This window comes from Rosa rugosa, chromosome 1 (genome assembly GCF_958449725.1).
Source record: "Rosa rugosa chromosome 1, drRosRugo1.1, whole genome shotgun sequence".
Taxonomy (NCBI): domain Eukaryota; kingdom Viridiplantae; phylum Streptophyta; class Magnoliopsida; order Rosales; family Rosaceae; genus Rosa; species Rosa rugosa.
In genome coordinates, this window is record NC_084820.1 from 51646899 (window position 1) to 51662972 (window position 16074).

At 38.6% G+C, this 16074-nt stretch overlaps 1 protein-coding gene and 1 long non-coding RNA gene across 9 annotated transcripts; one reads left to right on the forward strand and one right to left on the reverse strand.

Annotated features, from left to right (window-relative positions):
- Positions 1-82: 82 nt before the first annotated feature.
- LOC133725358 (uncharacterized) lies at positions 83-1517 on the reverse strand. 3 transcript variants are annotated; one of them, XR_009854385.1, is made up of 4 exons: positions 1418-1517; positions 967-1313; positions 555-607; positions 83-255 (listed from the first exon to the last, which is right to left on the reverse strand). It is a non-coding gene; the product is annotated as an uncharacterized LOC133725358 (long non-coding RNA). The 3 variants fall into 3 exon arrangements; XR_009854387.1 differs by lacking the exons at positions 83-255; positions 555-607 and adding an exon at positions 618-681; XR_009854386.1 differs by lacking the exons at positions 83-255; positions 555-607 and having other exon boundaries at positions 701-1089; positions 1254-1313.
- Positions 1518-5221: 3704 nt separating this feature from the next.
- On the forward strand, positions 5222-11129 carry LOC133725341 (putative disease resistance protein RGA4). 6 transcript variants are annotated; one of them, XM_062152560.1, is made up of 10 exons: positions 5231-5724; positions 7006-8385; positions 8455-8571; positions 8671-8755; positions 8854-9083; positions 9335-9409; positions 9500-9668; positions 10069-10172; positions 10433-10533; positions 11064-11129. In XM_062152560.1, the coding sequence occupies exons 1-2, from the start codon at positions 5326-5328 to the stop codon at positions 8347-8349; spliced, it is 1743 nt and encodes a 580-aa protein (XP_062008544.1). In that variant the 5' UTR covers positions 5231-5325; the 3' UTR covers positions 8350-8385; positions 8455-8571; positions 8671-8755; positions 8854-9083; positions 9335-9409; positions 9500-9668; positions 10069-10172; positions 10433-10533; positions 11064-11129. The 6 variants fall into 6 exon arrangements, with proteins under 6 accessions (XP_062008540.1, XP_062008539.1, XP_062008541.1 ...); XM_062152556.1 differs by having other exon boundaries at positions 5222-8385; positions 8476-8571; XM_062152555.1 differs by having other exon boundaries at positions 5224-8385.
- Positions 11130-16074: the final 4945 nt, after the last annotated feature.

Here is a 16074-nt window from a genome sequence, read left to right on the forward strand (position 1 = left end):
AGAGTATTTGGTGCTGTTGGTGCCAGATGCCTCCACCTGTGACTTTAGTTTCCTATGACTTTCCTGAGAAACAAATGTCCAAGTGAAAACTTTACTGCAAAGAAGAAAAAACACAAAAGAAAGGAGAGAGAGGTAATAATGTTGTACTTGATTTAAGTGGCAGCTCAATCTGGGGTGGTAAGCCAGCCTCGAGAACATCTAGTACTAAGAATTCACCTGCACCGGTCTCTTTTCCGTGCAAGCCAACAATATTCCCTATCAGCGCGTCAATGTAAAATGAGCATGCTTGAAACTTAGTGAATTGGTATTATAATGTCAAGCAAATTTACTCTTCCAAATCAAAATGGACAGTTCAATTAATGTCACAAACATGCGATCAAAGATATAATGCTTCCTCGAGGACCCGACATACAGATTTAATCTTAATGTCCAAAAGAAAGCAATTGTAACTACTAGTGAGTTAAACAACCACGGGCAAAAACAAGATTCAACACTGAAAAAAATACAAAATGGGAGTTTCTTTCTCTCTTTAGTCCAGAAGTGACGACACATACCTGTTACATATACAGATGGTGAAAGCACGGTCCCAGCAAGCTTAACTCTTCCACTTCCATCCTCCAAAACCAAATAATCATCAGCGTGCATGAAATTATGAGGCTTGACAAGTGGTACCGCAGATCTCTGTTAAATAAAACATAATAGTATACAAGAATCAAAATGAAGTACTCGATAACCAAACAGTAGGAAAATAGAGAATGGACGAGTACACTCTTAATGGCTACTTGAGTTTTAACTATTAAGAAACAAGAGGAATTCCAGACTTACAAACATGAACAATTGCAGCAACAATCCAATTTCAAAATTCAAAGTAGCAACCATCCAATTTCAAAATTCAAAGTATCAATTGATTTCAGAAACCCAATAAATAAGAAACAGCAATATCCGAATTTGAATCAAGTATCATACCTGCCCACAGTAATTTCTGGAATTTACATCAGCTCCATAAGTCCACAAGGCATATATACATCACATAACTCACAAACACAAGCAGCAAACTACAAGGCATGAGTCCAATTATCACATCATGATCTTCAATTTTCAATTCCAGGTCCCAATTTATGCATCAAACCACACAAAGTTACAATCTTTCTAACTACCCACATCTCAGAATTAACTCAAACAGAGACTGGAATGCTCAAAATCAAATAAACAAACTCACAACTACAAGTATAGGACAACACCAAGTATCATACCTGCCCACATTAATTTCTGGAGTTTACATCAGCTCCATTCTCCAAAAGCAATGAAATAATCTGAATCAAAGCCAGAAAAGGACCAAAATCAGAAAAACCAAACGATCATCAATTTCAAATGGGAAGCAAACCCAGAAAGAGAAAAAAAGAAAACCCAAAACGACCTCGTTGTGCCCTTTAGCTGCAGCAAAATGGAGAGGAGAGTTAAGCCCACCGCTTCTGCACTTAATCGTATCGTCGTCTCCAGAAGCAATAAACAGAACTGCATGCAATTAGGTTTTCAACAACAATCAAAATCGAGAAACCCAATTGGAAATTTCAGAAATTGGATACTTAAAGCGATGAAATTGGACCTTGATTTGCGCCTTTGACAGCTTTCTCGAACTCCAGTTGCTCCTATTTCACACTAGAGTCTTCTCTCTGCTTTAATCGTTGCCTGAGTGGGTCTGCAATTAATTTGCTGATCTCTTCCTTCTTCGTTTCGATCTCCTTACTTCTACAAATTATATGCTGAGCTTGTTGTATCAGAGCTTCAAGTAAGAAAAAGCCGCTGAGAGTGAGAGCGAGGATCGATGAGGTTGAGAGGGTGAGGGGGATTAAGGGTGAGAGCGATGGTGAGGGGGATTGAGCGCGATACTGAGTCAGCGGGAGGGTGAACGCGATATTGAGTCAGAGGGAGGCCGAGAGCAATTTGGGAGCAGGGAGAGTGACCTAAAATTTTATTGAGTCAGAGGGAGGCCGAGAGCAATTTGGGAGGGAGAGTGACCTAAAATTTTAGCTAAGGGAGGGAAACAGGTGTTTTTCACAAAGGCTTTGAGTGTTTTGAGTGGGAAAAAAATAAATATAAATGAGTTTTTTTTCTTTTTTTCAGACAACACATATTCTTGTTAGTGTTGTCTGAAATCTCTCAAATATACCAAAGGTTCATGTGTTGGATGAGTAGATGTTAGACGACAGGTTTAAAAAATCTGTCGTCTGACTAACTTAGACGACAACAAAAATTCATGTGTCGTCTGATGGCTGTCGTCTGATTAAGTTATTCTAGTAGTGTCATATATACCAACTGCAAATGTGCCTGTAAGGTCAGAAGTCCCCAACAAGGGGCACGGCGCCGCAGATAGAGGCGCTGCAACCACACTTAGTGGAGGTGTGGTTGAGGCCGTGGCTCCCCAAAGGAAGAGGGGGAGGCCACTTGGTTCGACTGACACTCACCCAAGGAAGAAGAGGGCGAGTAAGGCACAAACCAATCCATTAATCATCAATATAGAGAATCCCTCTCATGAGATTGTCTATGATTATAGTTATGTCCATAAATCAATACTGGAGGACGCTTTGACGTTTGAAATGATTCCAGAGAACAAAGAAATCTCAATGGATTATGAGAGTGTGTATGAGTTGATGGGAAGATCTTCCATACACATTGATGATGTATTTGCATACAGTGTTGCTCAAGAAATCATAGAGCACGATGATATCGAACCACGCTCTTTTGCAGAATGTCAACAAAGAGTAGATTGGCCTAAATGGAAAGAAGCAATCCAAGCAGAACTAGATTCTCTAGCAAAGAGACAGGTATTTGGTCCGGCAGTGCTAACCCCACCAAGTGTAAAGCCTGTAGGACATAAATGGGTCTTTGTCAGAAAGCGTAATGAGAAGAATGAAGTCCTGAGGTACAAGGCTTGCCTTGTGGCACAAGGTTTCTCATAACGCTCTGGAATTGATACGAGGAGACATATCTCTCGTAATGGACGTTATAACGTTCCGCTACTTAGTTAGCTTGGTAGTTTCCGAATGACTGGAAATGCAACTCATGGATGTGGTTACTGTATATCTCTATGGGGATCTTGATTCAAATATATATATATATATATATATATATGAAAGTGTCTGATGACCTTACATTATCCAAGTCAAGTGACTCTAAACCACGGAGTGAGTTTGCAATTAAGTTGAAACGCTCACTTTAAGGATTGAAATAATTCGAGTGGATGTGGTATACCCGTCTAAGCGACTACTTGATTAGGAAGGGATATAAGAACGATGAATTATGCCCCTGCGTATTCATAAAGAAAATAAGTTCCGGATTTGCAATTGTAGCTGTATATGTCGATGATATGAACATAATATGTACTCTTAATGAAATAAGAGAAACCGCGAGCTACTTGAAATCTGAATTTGAGATGAAGGATATTGGGAAAACTCGATTCTATCTACGCCTTGAACTAGAACACTGAGTTTGTGGAATACTAATCCACCAATCTGCTTATGTCCAAAAGATGCTCAGGCAATTTAACATGGACAAAGCGCATCCTGCTAGCACTCCCATGATCGGTCGAATTTTGGATGCAAGGAATGATCCATTTCGTCCAAAGGAAGATGACGAAGAGGTGTTGGGAGCTGAAATTCCCTATCTAAGTGCAATAGGCGCATTATTGTACTTAGCCCAGTGCACTCGACCAGACATTGCATTCTCAGTGAACTTGTTAGTTAGATTTAGCTCAGCGCCAACGGAGCGTCACTGGAATGGTATCAAGAACATTTTCCGATACCTAAAATGAACCATTGACTTGGGACTGTTCTTTCCCTACAGAGAGACAATAGGGACCGCATATGGAACTATAATCCCTAAAGGAAATGTTGATGGCGAAAGCGCCACCCACTACACCTAAACCCCAATTAATGTTGTGGTTGGTTTTGCTGATGCTGGGTACCTCTCTGAACCACATAAAGGTCGTTCCCAAACTGGTTATGTATTTACCATTGGCAACACGGCGATATCTTGGAGATCAACTAAGCAAATCCTTGTTGCTACCTCCTCGAACCACTCTGAGATCATTGTTCTACATGAGGTGGTTCGTGAGTGTATATGGTTAAGGGCTATTATTACACATATTAGAGGGACTAGTGGTTTGAGTTCTACCACTGAAGAGCCTACTTGCATTTTTGAAGATAATGCAGCTTGCATCGAACAGATGAAGCTAGGTTATATCAAGGGTGATAATACAAAACACATATCACCAAAGTTTTTCTATAATAAGCAACAACAGGCTCTCCTCAAGATTCAAGTGAATCAAGTAAGGTCTGAGGAGAATGTGATAGATTTGTTTACCAAATCATTACCTAAGGCCATATTTGAGAAACATGTGAAAAACATAGGAATGCGAAGACTTTCCAAGCTCTCTTGACTGATGTAAGGATCAGGGGGAGGTGTAGACTCCATTTTACTTTTACAATTTTAACATTTTTCTAGATATTTTATTTTTAATATATTTTTAACTAATCATATCACTTTTATCCAAAACTTTGATAAATTTTTTGTCAATATTTGATATTCTCTCAATATTTCTATTAAAATATTTTTTTTAACTATCAATATATCCATGACTCTTAATATTTTGGCCATTATTTGGAAGGCTAAAATCCAAATCTCCATATTGAAATCACAGGATCCAAATGCGCCCTAAGTTTAATTAAAATCAATCATCGTTTACTCAAAACTGCAGTTCTAGAAAGTCTTATGGTAAAAGGATGGGATTGAAAAGTCCATAATTGTGTCGACGTATTTGATAAATTGTTGTTGCGTGTTACACATCGCATCAGCCATTATAAAATTGAAACGATAAGAAGGAACAATAAACGAATAATATTGTCATCAAAACAAAAACAAACGCATAATACAACTGTGCAAGCTGGACAACTGAATGTGCCAAATCCAGCTAGTTAATTGTATTCCCGGAGAATTAATATTGTGACCTAATATGGACCCGATGAGAAAATCTAAAAGTTGCTGACAGCAGAAATAATTACTTTTATTCATAATCTGCCTATAAAAAAAAGCTAGGTGGTTGAAGTTGCAATCGACCCAGCTGGGTGCGAGGAAGAATTCATTATTATTATTATTATTTTTTTGAAATGAAGAAGTCATTATTTTCAGCTAGGGAATCTCGAGAGTAATTATGTCCATATAAAGTGGCTACAGCAAAGACTCAAAGAGGATAGCACATCCATTCTGCATTTGTTACTTCTATATATTTCTCATATTTCTCTTTCTGCTCCAATCAATTTCAAACTCATGGCTGAAACACTCGTTAATCTACTCCTGGAGCGTTTGGCTTCGGTCACCATTAACAAAATCGGAAGAGAGCTGAAGCTGGTGACAGGTGTTGATGATGAAGTCGCAAATCTGTCCCGCAATTTGAAACTTATCAGAGCTGTGCTTCAGGATGCAGAGGAGAGACATGTCCTGGAGGCCAGCATGGGCGAAGTGACGGGGGCCAGCGTGGGAGATTGGCTGAATGAACTGAACCAAGTTTCTCATGAGATGGACGACGTGTTGGATGAGTGGTGCACAGAAATTCTTAAGCAGCAATTACTGGATGAACAAGAAGGTGTGAACCCAACGGAGGCTTTGGAGATTCCAAAGGATTCAAACAAAGGGGGAATTATCAAAACTGCTCGTACTAAGGAGAAGGTACTTCTCCCCTTTCCTTCTTGCTTTTCTTGCTGTCGAGTCAAACAAGTAGTTCATCGTCCGGTCTATATACTCCATCAAGTAGTTCATCATCCAGTCAATACAATCAATCGAGTAGTTGATCGTCGCGACATTGCGGTCAAAATACAAAGCCTGAACGAAAGGTTAACTCAGATTGCTAATGAAAGACAACTTTATAACTTTCAAGAGGCAAAAAAAGCACCTAAACCACCTCGACGACAACAAACTTCTTCTCTTGTTAATGACAATTCCTTTGGTCGAGAAAAAGAAATTGACCTTTTAGTAGTCAAGTTGCTAGATGAGAGTAGTAGCCATAAGAGGAGGGTTCCTCTTATCATCCCTATAATAGGGTTGGGAGGGATAGGGAAAACAACTGTTTGTCAACGAGTCTGTAATGATGACAAGGTGAAAGCCCATTTTGAGAAGAGGATATGGGTCTGTGTCTCAGACCCTTTTGAAGTGATTCAGATTGCTAAAGCCATCATAGAAAGGCTTGATAATGTGAGCAATACTCCAAACTCAAATCAGTTAGACCCTTTAATGGTACGCATAGAAGAATTAATCAAGGGAAAAAAATTTCTCCTCGTGCTAGATGATGTGTGGAACCCAAAATATAGTCAATGGGAAGAATTAATCAAACCCTTGCTTAAGGGTGCCACAGGCAGTAAAATATTGGTAACCACACGAAAAGAGGAGGTTGCTCATGTAATGGGAGCGACCAATCAAATGATTCACTTGAAGGCATTAAGTGAAGAGTGCACTCGGTTGCTGTTCAATCACATTACCTTCCTTGATAGGGAAGATGAGTTTGAAAAGTTTGAAATGTTTGTCCAAGAGTTTGTAAAGAAGTGTAAAGGTTTACCTCTTGTTGCGAAGACTTTAGGTTGTCTCATGCGCCGTAAGAAAACAAAAAAAGAATGGCAAGATGCATTAAAAAGTCCCATATGGGAATTAAAAAGCTTTCCGGAGGAGGTTTTTCAACCATTATTGTTAAGTTATTATGATTTGCCTCCAACCATAAGACGTTGTCTTTTGTATTGTGTTACTTTTCCGAAAGATCATTTGATTGATAAAAATGTTTTGATTGAGTTGTGGATGTCACAAAATTATTTATACAAGAAGCTAAAGAAAAAAGAAGAGGTTGGTCAAACATATTTTGAGGACTTAGTAACGAGGTCTTTCTTCCAAGATTTTATGAAAGATGATGATGGGAATGTTACACATTGCAAAATGCATGATATTATGCATGACCTTTTACAGTACTTGACCCTGGAAGAATGTTTTAGTATGGAGGTGAAGGTTGCTGATGAGATGATGGAGCTTTCCAACAATAACAATTTTCGTCACTTCACCCTGATGTGTGCATCTCAGGGTATATTTAGCATCCTTTCTTCTCAAAATTGTGGAAATTTGCGTACCTTCACTACTTTTACTTCAACAATTTATAGTATTGAGCCAGAGTTTATAACTTCACAATTGAAACGTGTTAGGGCTTTAAATTTGAGTGATACCTCCCTCGTAGTAGTTCCAAAAGAGGTTGGTGAATTGCTACACTTGAGGTATCTTGATCTATCACATAATTTGTTTACGGAATTACCGGACAAAATAGGTGATTTGTACAATCTACAAACCTTGCGGCTTGTTCGGTGCTATTATCTCGTAAAATTGCCTGATATGAGGAAGTTAATCAATTTGAAGCATCTTTACGTAAAGCGTTGTTGGCATCTAAATTCAAAAGGTATTAGTAGATTGAAATGGCTGGAAACACTAGATGAGTTTCACGTGAACAACGATATCAGAGAAGGATTGCGGTTGGAGGATCTGGAAAACTTGGACAAGCTTCAAGGGGCTCTTTCCATGCTACACTCGGGATCCTCATTGCAAACTCTGGGTGGGGCCCTGAGAGCACGGTTGAATAAGAAACGCCTCCGTCACTTGGAACTTAATTTCGACTGGTACGGAGCACCGACGCTCGAAAACGAAGGAGCGATACTGAATGCTTTAAAACCACATCCAGATTTGGAATCATTAAGCATCCTTCACTGTTATGGGGCTACCTCGACTCCCACTTGGCTCATGTCTTTACCAAACTTGAAGTGGCTTATTCTTTCCATCAGGCAAATTGAGGTTTTACCTGCTTTGGGGACACTGTCGTTCCTTGAATCGCTGGATATAAGTTTCAACGGTAAACTGCAAAAGGTGGGTGTTGAGTTTCTGGGGATAGATCGAATATCATCATCATTGTCATCGGAGGTTATTTCATTCCCAAAGTTAAAACACCTCACGTTCTGTGACGTCTATCAATGGGAAGAGTGGGAAGGAGTGGATTCCCAGAATATTAGGATAATGCCATGCCTTTCATCCTTAGAAGTGAGGGGATGCGAAAAACTAAAAGCTTTGCCGGAGTTCCTATGGAAGACACCACTGAAGAGTTTGACCATTGTGGATAGTCCAATTCTGCGTTCTGTGTACTATGGAGGCAACAATATTCGGTGGACCACTTATGGTGAGGAGCCAGCCCCGACAAATGAGGGGTTTAACAAGATCTCTCACATCCCAAACATCACAATTGGCTATGAACGTGACCGTAGAATGAGGAGCTAGCTAGCTTCTGCCAATCTCATCCACTCCAATATTCTGGTAATTAATCTCTTCTACATTAACCTTGTTGCTCATTTTCTTTCACTTTTTATAATTGCTACTTGATAGGCATCTATGGATTTACTAAAGAGGCAAAGTCAAGTGCCGACGCAATGGCAAGGCACGCCGCACCCCAATTTGTAGTAGTCTTCCATTCAGCAAAATTCTTGTATTGAAACTGAAAAGGTAGATTTCCTTCAATATACATGGTTTAATGTCATATCAGAATATTTTAATTTCCATCATCGTTAAGGTCTTATTCCTTGTGGCCCTCTTTTACTTCAGACTTCCACCTCCTCTGTAGAAGTTGTGTGGGTGGAAAACCCTTCTGGACAGCTTTCATTTACAATATCATATACTAACATCCATGGTAAGCTGAATTAGGCCAATCCCTTTTTGTAACATTCAAATTTATATTTATTTAAACTGGGATTAGCTTGTTTGTCTAATTGGTTGGCTGGCTTTCAGGCTATATAATGTGGGATGCATACCTGTTATCTTAAGCATGAGAGTCTCTCTCTTTCCCAATCATTTAAGACTTGTTCCATCGAGGAGTGCAAAGAATGAAAATGGAATGTCAGTTTCATGAGCGACGAATTTTGCTGATTGGTATTGATATCATGTATCCTCAGCCATTGAACTCAACCCCCTAGCAACTATACCATCTACATTGTTGGATTTATTTCATCAAAACAAAGGTCAGTGCAGAGCTAATGCCATAGGCTATAGATGAAAATAGAGCTATAATGTTCCTCTATCAGCCTGTTAGACATGTTTTTTTTTTTGGTGGTAGATCAATGAATATATTAGACAAAATATCCCCGGAAAAGCTTAGACTTTAGTAATTGTACCTTGACTAGCATTAAATCATTAATGGTCATTGCAATTCTGTGATCATTTTTCCAATTTAACTTGCTATTATGAACTTATTATAAAATTTTGCAATCAGGTTGAAAGCACACCTTTTTGCGGGATTGGGGAGGTCAAACCCTGACTCCCTAAGACCAAATGCCCTCAGCCTCAGGTACTCCTTAATGTAGTGCAGAATTTCCAGATATGAAAGTTCCAATAAATCTTTGGCTAGTGAGGAATCAATTATCTTCTTTTTATCCAGGATACCAAATCACAACATGCTACAAGTACAGCTCAAATTGAAGCGTAAAGCATTTCAAATGGCATTGGAATTTTCAAGCTGCTGAGAGATGCTACTCTGGTAGGCTACATACTCTGTAATAACTGGTCTATCATTCAGTCCCTGCGAAATCTTCTGTCAACGTTAAAATGTATTTGCTTTCAATTTTTACTTCATCTGGGTGTGTAATATTTCATTTATAAATTATTTCAATCATTCGGGCCTCCTTTTTCATTTCTCTTGGAACAAGCAGATATATGCTAAGAGGATGGGCCTAGTGGACAGCTCATTGTAATACAACTCATATTGTAACATGATTAGCTGAATGTATAGGATGTTCTTAAGTACTTTTTAAATTACACAATATGGAACTTTATTTGTCTACCTAATTAGTTACTTTCAGGTTAGATATCCTAGTGATGCATATCTGCTATCATGAACTGATAAACATGTGATTTTTTTTTTATGGCTTCAGGCTGAGTCCTTGATTTATCGCCAATAATTGAATACTTTTGTCTGTTTCCGGAGAATTGATAGAATAATCCTTGCAGTTACTGCAGGATCAATGATCTAATGCTTCTTCTGATGCTGGACACCAGCTCCCTATCCAGTGGAGATGTCTTGACTCTGTTGACTCTATTTCTTCAAGATTTGGGTAAGAACAGAGCAGTGCGATTATAAGAAAAGAAATTGAATGATAACTGTAGTGCCTTTTCCAACATCTAATTCATTCATCTGTTTACTTGAAATACTTGGAGTTCAGAAAGGAGGTTCTATTATAGTGAAATTCTGCAAGTCTGTAGTGGTTTAGTTTCTCTATTGTTTCAAGCTATTACAAATTAAGTTGATTGCATGAGATGAGATTGATATATAATTAAATGCAAGAAATGATAATATTTGGTTATGGAAATGCAGAATGGCTTGCAAGCAAACTCTTATGTGGAGGGAATAGGGAGGTCAGGTCTTTTTAGTTCTGATGATTGGAGTCCACTGACAAGATGATCCCCAACTCTCAGGTACTGTTTGTGCTGTACTGATTACTGAATAAAATTTCCAGTATCCCCGATAGCTTGGAACTGACTGCTTTTATTTAATACAGCTTATAGACTAGAGGTATTCTTCACACTACCTCTTACTGTACTGCTCAGATTTAAGCTAAAAGCATTTGCATTTCAAGCTCTTTTTTTTTTTATTAGAAGATCCAAGGGATCAAAAAAAAAATACAAGAGGTACAAGACCCCCTAAATTGCAAACGACTTATTTTCTGAAGATGTATTCAAGTCTGTCTTCATACTCTATAAACAGCCGCTTTTTATATTATTTTTAGATTATTAACTTTCAAATACTCTATGCATAGTTAGAGAGTGAGGAAAAAATAATAGATATTTAGAGATACACATTTAAGATTTTGCAATTGCAAATATTGGTAGTTTTAACTGTACATGTTCGATAAATATGTGTCTTGATACTGCAAATATTAGTATATTCTTACCCATGTCAGACTGAAGTCATTTGCATTTTTCTGTTACAATCGAATCAATTTCAGGTGAAGTCATCATAAGATCATTCAATTATAGTCCGGCTAGAGAAATTGAAGCATCTGCAAAACAACTGTCACGCCCCGAATTTTGAATAACAAATTCAAATCCGAAACATGAATTAAACAACTTAAACAAATAAACGTTCTGAATTTTTTTTTTTTTTAGAAACAACCTCGCCACTCACGCTCAAATTCAAAACTCGAAGACCTCGAGTTAATTATTACAACTCACTCGTACAAAGTAAATTGTAAAGCTCTAATGAGCATAACAAACCTCACAACTGAAAATCAGAGTATTACAAAGCAGCTACTCTACACGGTTCGATCACCTTCCTGAATTCTCCAGTCCTGTAGGATTATCCGCTACACCGTTTGAATAGTGTACCGGGATTGCAACAACACAAAACCCGGTAAGCTTTTGACAGCCAGTATGAGTAAAAGAAAGAATGGTTGATTTATTATAACACAGTACTTTTAACTCAAGTAACAACCAACAATTTCAACATCCACAAAGAAAACCACAATCTCGATAATCGATCACCAAAATCATTAACTCCAAATCATTTGAAATCACACACAAAGAAATCAAATGAATCACTCATCTCTACTCTTAACAAGATGTCTTTATCCCCACAATACGGAATAATATTTCTCAACTTTCTACAAGTCTCATCCATCACTGCACTTCCCAATTAAACTAATAAGAACATTAATCATGCATAGAAAATTAATTCAGGAAATAACCAACACGCATAAAATCAGAAGTCATAGTAATCCCTGCATATAATTTTTAGTTCAGGAGATTACATTAAAAACAAACAATAAAATGAAAACGAGAAATAAACGGGAAATTGAACCATAGAAATGATCAAGGAAATAAATAGAGATAATAAACAATATAACCGAAAAAGAAGAAAAGAGAAAAAGAATAGAAATTTAAACAAAAGAATTAACAAGGAAATTAATTAAAAACATCATCAACTCACACTAATAAATCCATCCAAAACTCAACACCTTTTACCAAAAGGACTCTTACAAGTCACATCGTGACAAAATCATAGGAAATGTTAACCTAACAAATCATTATGAAAATCCGGTCCAACCTGGACACGTTGGCAGACAGACTAGAGCTCTAACTGATCGAAATCACTAACCGGGCCAAAGGCGTAATTACGATATATTGCCTGAGGATGCAACCTGCAAACCCCGGATCTTTAGGCCAACCTGACCCTTAGATCAAAACATTTAAGCGAGTCGCACTGGACCCAAAATGTTAAAACAAATCAAACGGAGAAATCACAACCTGTGACTCTCAAATCCTCAGACCACCGGTCGTCAGATTAAAACATTTAAAATGGTCATACCGGACCTGAAAATGTTTCCCAACCCAAAAGGAGAAATCACAACCTGCAACTCCCCAAATCCTCAAACACTTTTCAAAACAATAGAAATACCATTTCCCACGACATATTGTTTCCCGAAAAGTCATACCCAAAAACAATATATGAACTCACTCACAAATATTGTTTGCATCACAACAATTCTACCAATACATATATGTTTCCGACATATGTAAATATTCAATTCAATAATCCACATACCACAATGCCACACCATCCATATATATATTCCACATAAATATATATATACGTAATTATCCGCTCAGGGATAATCACTAATACCAACTATAGTCCACACAATAAAATCGTGAAATTCATTTTTATAGTTTAAATACATTTTACTTACCTATGGACCGTAGTTGATCAAGCCCATATGATTTAAAACAAATATTTATTTCATAAATATTTTCACACAATTACGACAAAATAAAGTAATTAAATTTATTCGGTTCGTAATATGAACCACGTGAGGTTTACTCACCTAGATATTCCCGCTGCGTCTTCAATTCAACACAATACACACCGAAACCGCTCACCCAAGGGAGACCGTCAATCACCTAGTCAAACATGACCTTAACTTAGCCAACAACTCAAAAACATACTCAAACGACAATCCAACGGTCGGATCGAAATTAAATGATGATCCAACGGTTGGATCCTCACGGATCGCCTTTAGGATCACCCTCCAAAAATCATCACGAAGATCCAACGGTCGGATCTTCCTGAATCGTCCTTACTAACATCTTCACAAATTTATACGAAAATCCGACGGACGGATTCTCACAAATCGCCTCCCTAATCACTGTTTTGCATTTATACGAAGATCCAACGGTCGGATCTTCACCCATGACCACACAAAGTCACTGGGACAGTCATAAGATCATCATATCAAAACTACAAGTCCATCTGACGGTCCTAACTTCACATATCACAAATCTAACGATCGAAATCGATCGAAACTTAAAAATTCATAACTTAATCATACGATATCCAAAAATTGCGTATAATATATCAAAATGATCGTATTGAAATATAGAATCTGAAAATGTACAGAAACCATATTTTTGATCCCCGGAGGTGGCCGGAAATGGCCGCCGGAGTTAGTGGCAGAGCCGCCGCCGACCACCACCAATGGTGTCGGGGCTGGGCTGCTCTTCTTCCTCTCATCATGCTTAACAACTTTCATAACTACCATGTAAGCTGAAAATGACCGGAAGTGGTTGAAATTACCTAAAAAAGTCGAGGTGGCCGGAAAATTTCCAGAATCCGGCGAAATTTGCAGAATCCGGCAAGGCTTGATTTCGACGTCAAAACTTCAATTTCATGCTTCGATTCCTTCTAGATAGTTGTTAATAAACTTAAGACGAACTCATTGGTTCAAGAATCACAGAAAAATATGGTCTGTAGCTCGAGATATACCGATCGAAAGCTTCGGTGGTCGGAAAATTTGCAGAATCCGGCGAGGGCTCCGATCGACGTAAAAACTCCCACCATTCGCTTCGATCCCTTCTGTAGACTTCTTCAGAAACTCAAGGCGAGTTCACCAAGCCAAGAATCAAAAGAAAAGGTCGTCTGTAACTCGAGATATCCGGATTTGAAGGTGGGTTGTTTTTCGATCTAAACCTGTCGAGCTCCGTTGAACGTGAAATCGTTCTATCCAGGTCTGGTCCTTCTAGGTGCTTGTTCAGAAAGTTGAGGCGAGCTCGTGGATGAAGTTTGGTGAGGATCGGTGACCGGTAGCTTGAGATATCAAGCTTGGAACCAAAACGAGCTCAAACCGAGTAGAAAAGAATACTTTGATTTAGGGTTTTCAATAATAATTCTATTCATCCACAAAGGGGTATATATACAAGGACAAGAGGAGTCGTCTAACCCTAATAGGAAACAGATATTCCTATAATTACATGATAACCTACCTAAATAGGAATCATAATTACATAAGATTTACAGCGATTCTACACTCCCCCTCAAGTTGGTGCATAGATATCTATCATGCCCAACTTGTCAATCGAGCTGTCGAATATCTTCCTGGACACTCCTTTAGTAAGAACATCAGCTAACTGCTCTTCTGAGTTTACAAATGGAAACCGAATAACCTTTCTGTCAAGATTTTCTTTGATAAAGTGACGGTCAACCTCCACATGCTTTGTTCTATCATGCTGAACTGGGTTATGTGCAATCTCAATTGCAGCTTTATTATCACAATGCAAATCCATAGGTTGTTTAAGCTTGTAACCTAGATCTTTCAGGACATTACGAATCCATAACATTTCACAGACTCCATGTGCCATACCTCGAAATTCAGCTTCTGCACTTGATCTGGCAACAACTTTCTGTTTCTTGCTACGCCAAGTGACAAGGTTCCCTCCTACAAACGTGAAGTACCCAGATGTAGACCGCCTGTCAGTTTTATCACCAGCCCAATCTGCATCTGTGTATCCCACAACTTCCAATTCATCTTTTTTCTCGAACAGTAATCCTTTACCTGGCGCCATCTTCAAATACCTCAAAATCCGAAAAACTGCATCCATATGTTCTTCACTAGGACAATGCATAAACTGACTGACAACACTCACAGCATAAGCAATATCAGGTCTAGTATGTGAAAGATAAATCAACCTTCCTACAAGACGTTGATACCTTCCCTTATCAGTTGGAACTTGATCAGGACAAATGGCAAGTCTGTGATTCATCTCAATGGGTGTCTCAATTGGACTGCAGTCCAGCATCCCCGTTTCAGCCAGTAAGTCAAGAACATACTTCCTCTGTGACAGAGAAATTCCCTTCTTAGACCTCACAACTTCAATACCCAGAAAATACTTCAGTTGTCCCAGATCCTTCATTTCAAATTCCTTTGACAGATACTTTTGCAACTCATTCATCTCTTTCGGATCATCCCCTGTAACAATCATGTCATCCACATACACAATAAGAGCTGTAATCTTGCCATTCTTCCGCTTGATAAACAAGGTATGGTCAGAATTGCTCTGTTTGTATCCAAAAGCTCTCATGGACTTTGAAAATCTTCCAAACCATGCTCTTGGAGATTGCTTCAGGCCATACAACGATTTCCTCAATTTACACACCTTGCCAGCTTCACTTGGATAATTCTTAACACCAGGAGGCACATCCATGTACACTTCTTCCTCTAAATTCCCATTAAGAAACGCATTCTTCACATCAAACTGGTGCAAGGGCCAATCTTTGTTTGCTGCAAGTGAGATTAGGATCCGAACAGTATTGATTTTTGCCACAGGTGCAAAAGTCTCCTCATAATCAATTCCATAACGTTGTGTGTATCCCTTGGCAACCAACCTAGCCTTGTATCTATCAATAGTTCCATCAGCATTGAGCTTCACAGTAAACACCCAACGACATCCTACAGTCTTCTTTCCAACCGGCATAGGTACTAACTCCCATGTTGCATTCTTCTGAAGGGCCTCCAATTCTTCATTCATCGCCCTTGTCCATTTCGGATCCTTCAATGCATCCTGCACGTTACTAGGAATAGATACAGTAGATAATTGATCAACAACAAGTGCATGTGACCCGGAAATCCTATGGTTAGATATAAAGTTAGCTATGGGGTATTTAGCTTTGGCTTTGATATCTGGTTC

What these genes read in the sequence shown, in the direction of transcription:
- LOC133725341 (XM_062152556.1), top strand. Translation starts at nt 5,326, where the DNA reads ATGGCTGAAACACTCGTTAATCTACTCCTGGAGCGTTTGGCTTCGGTC.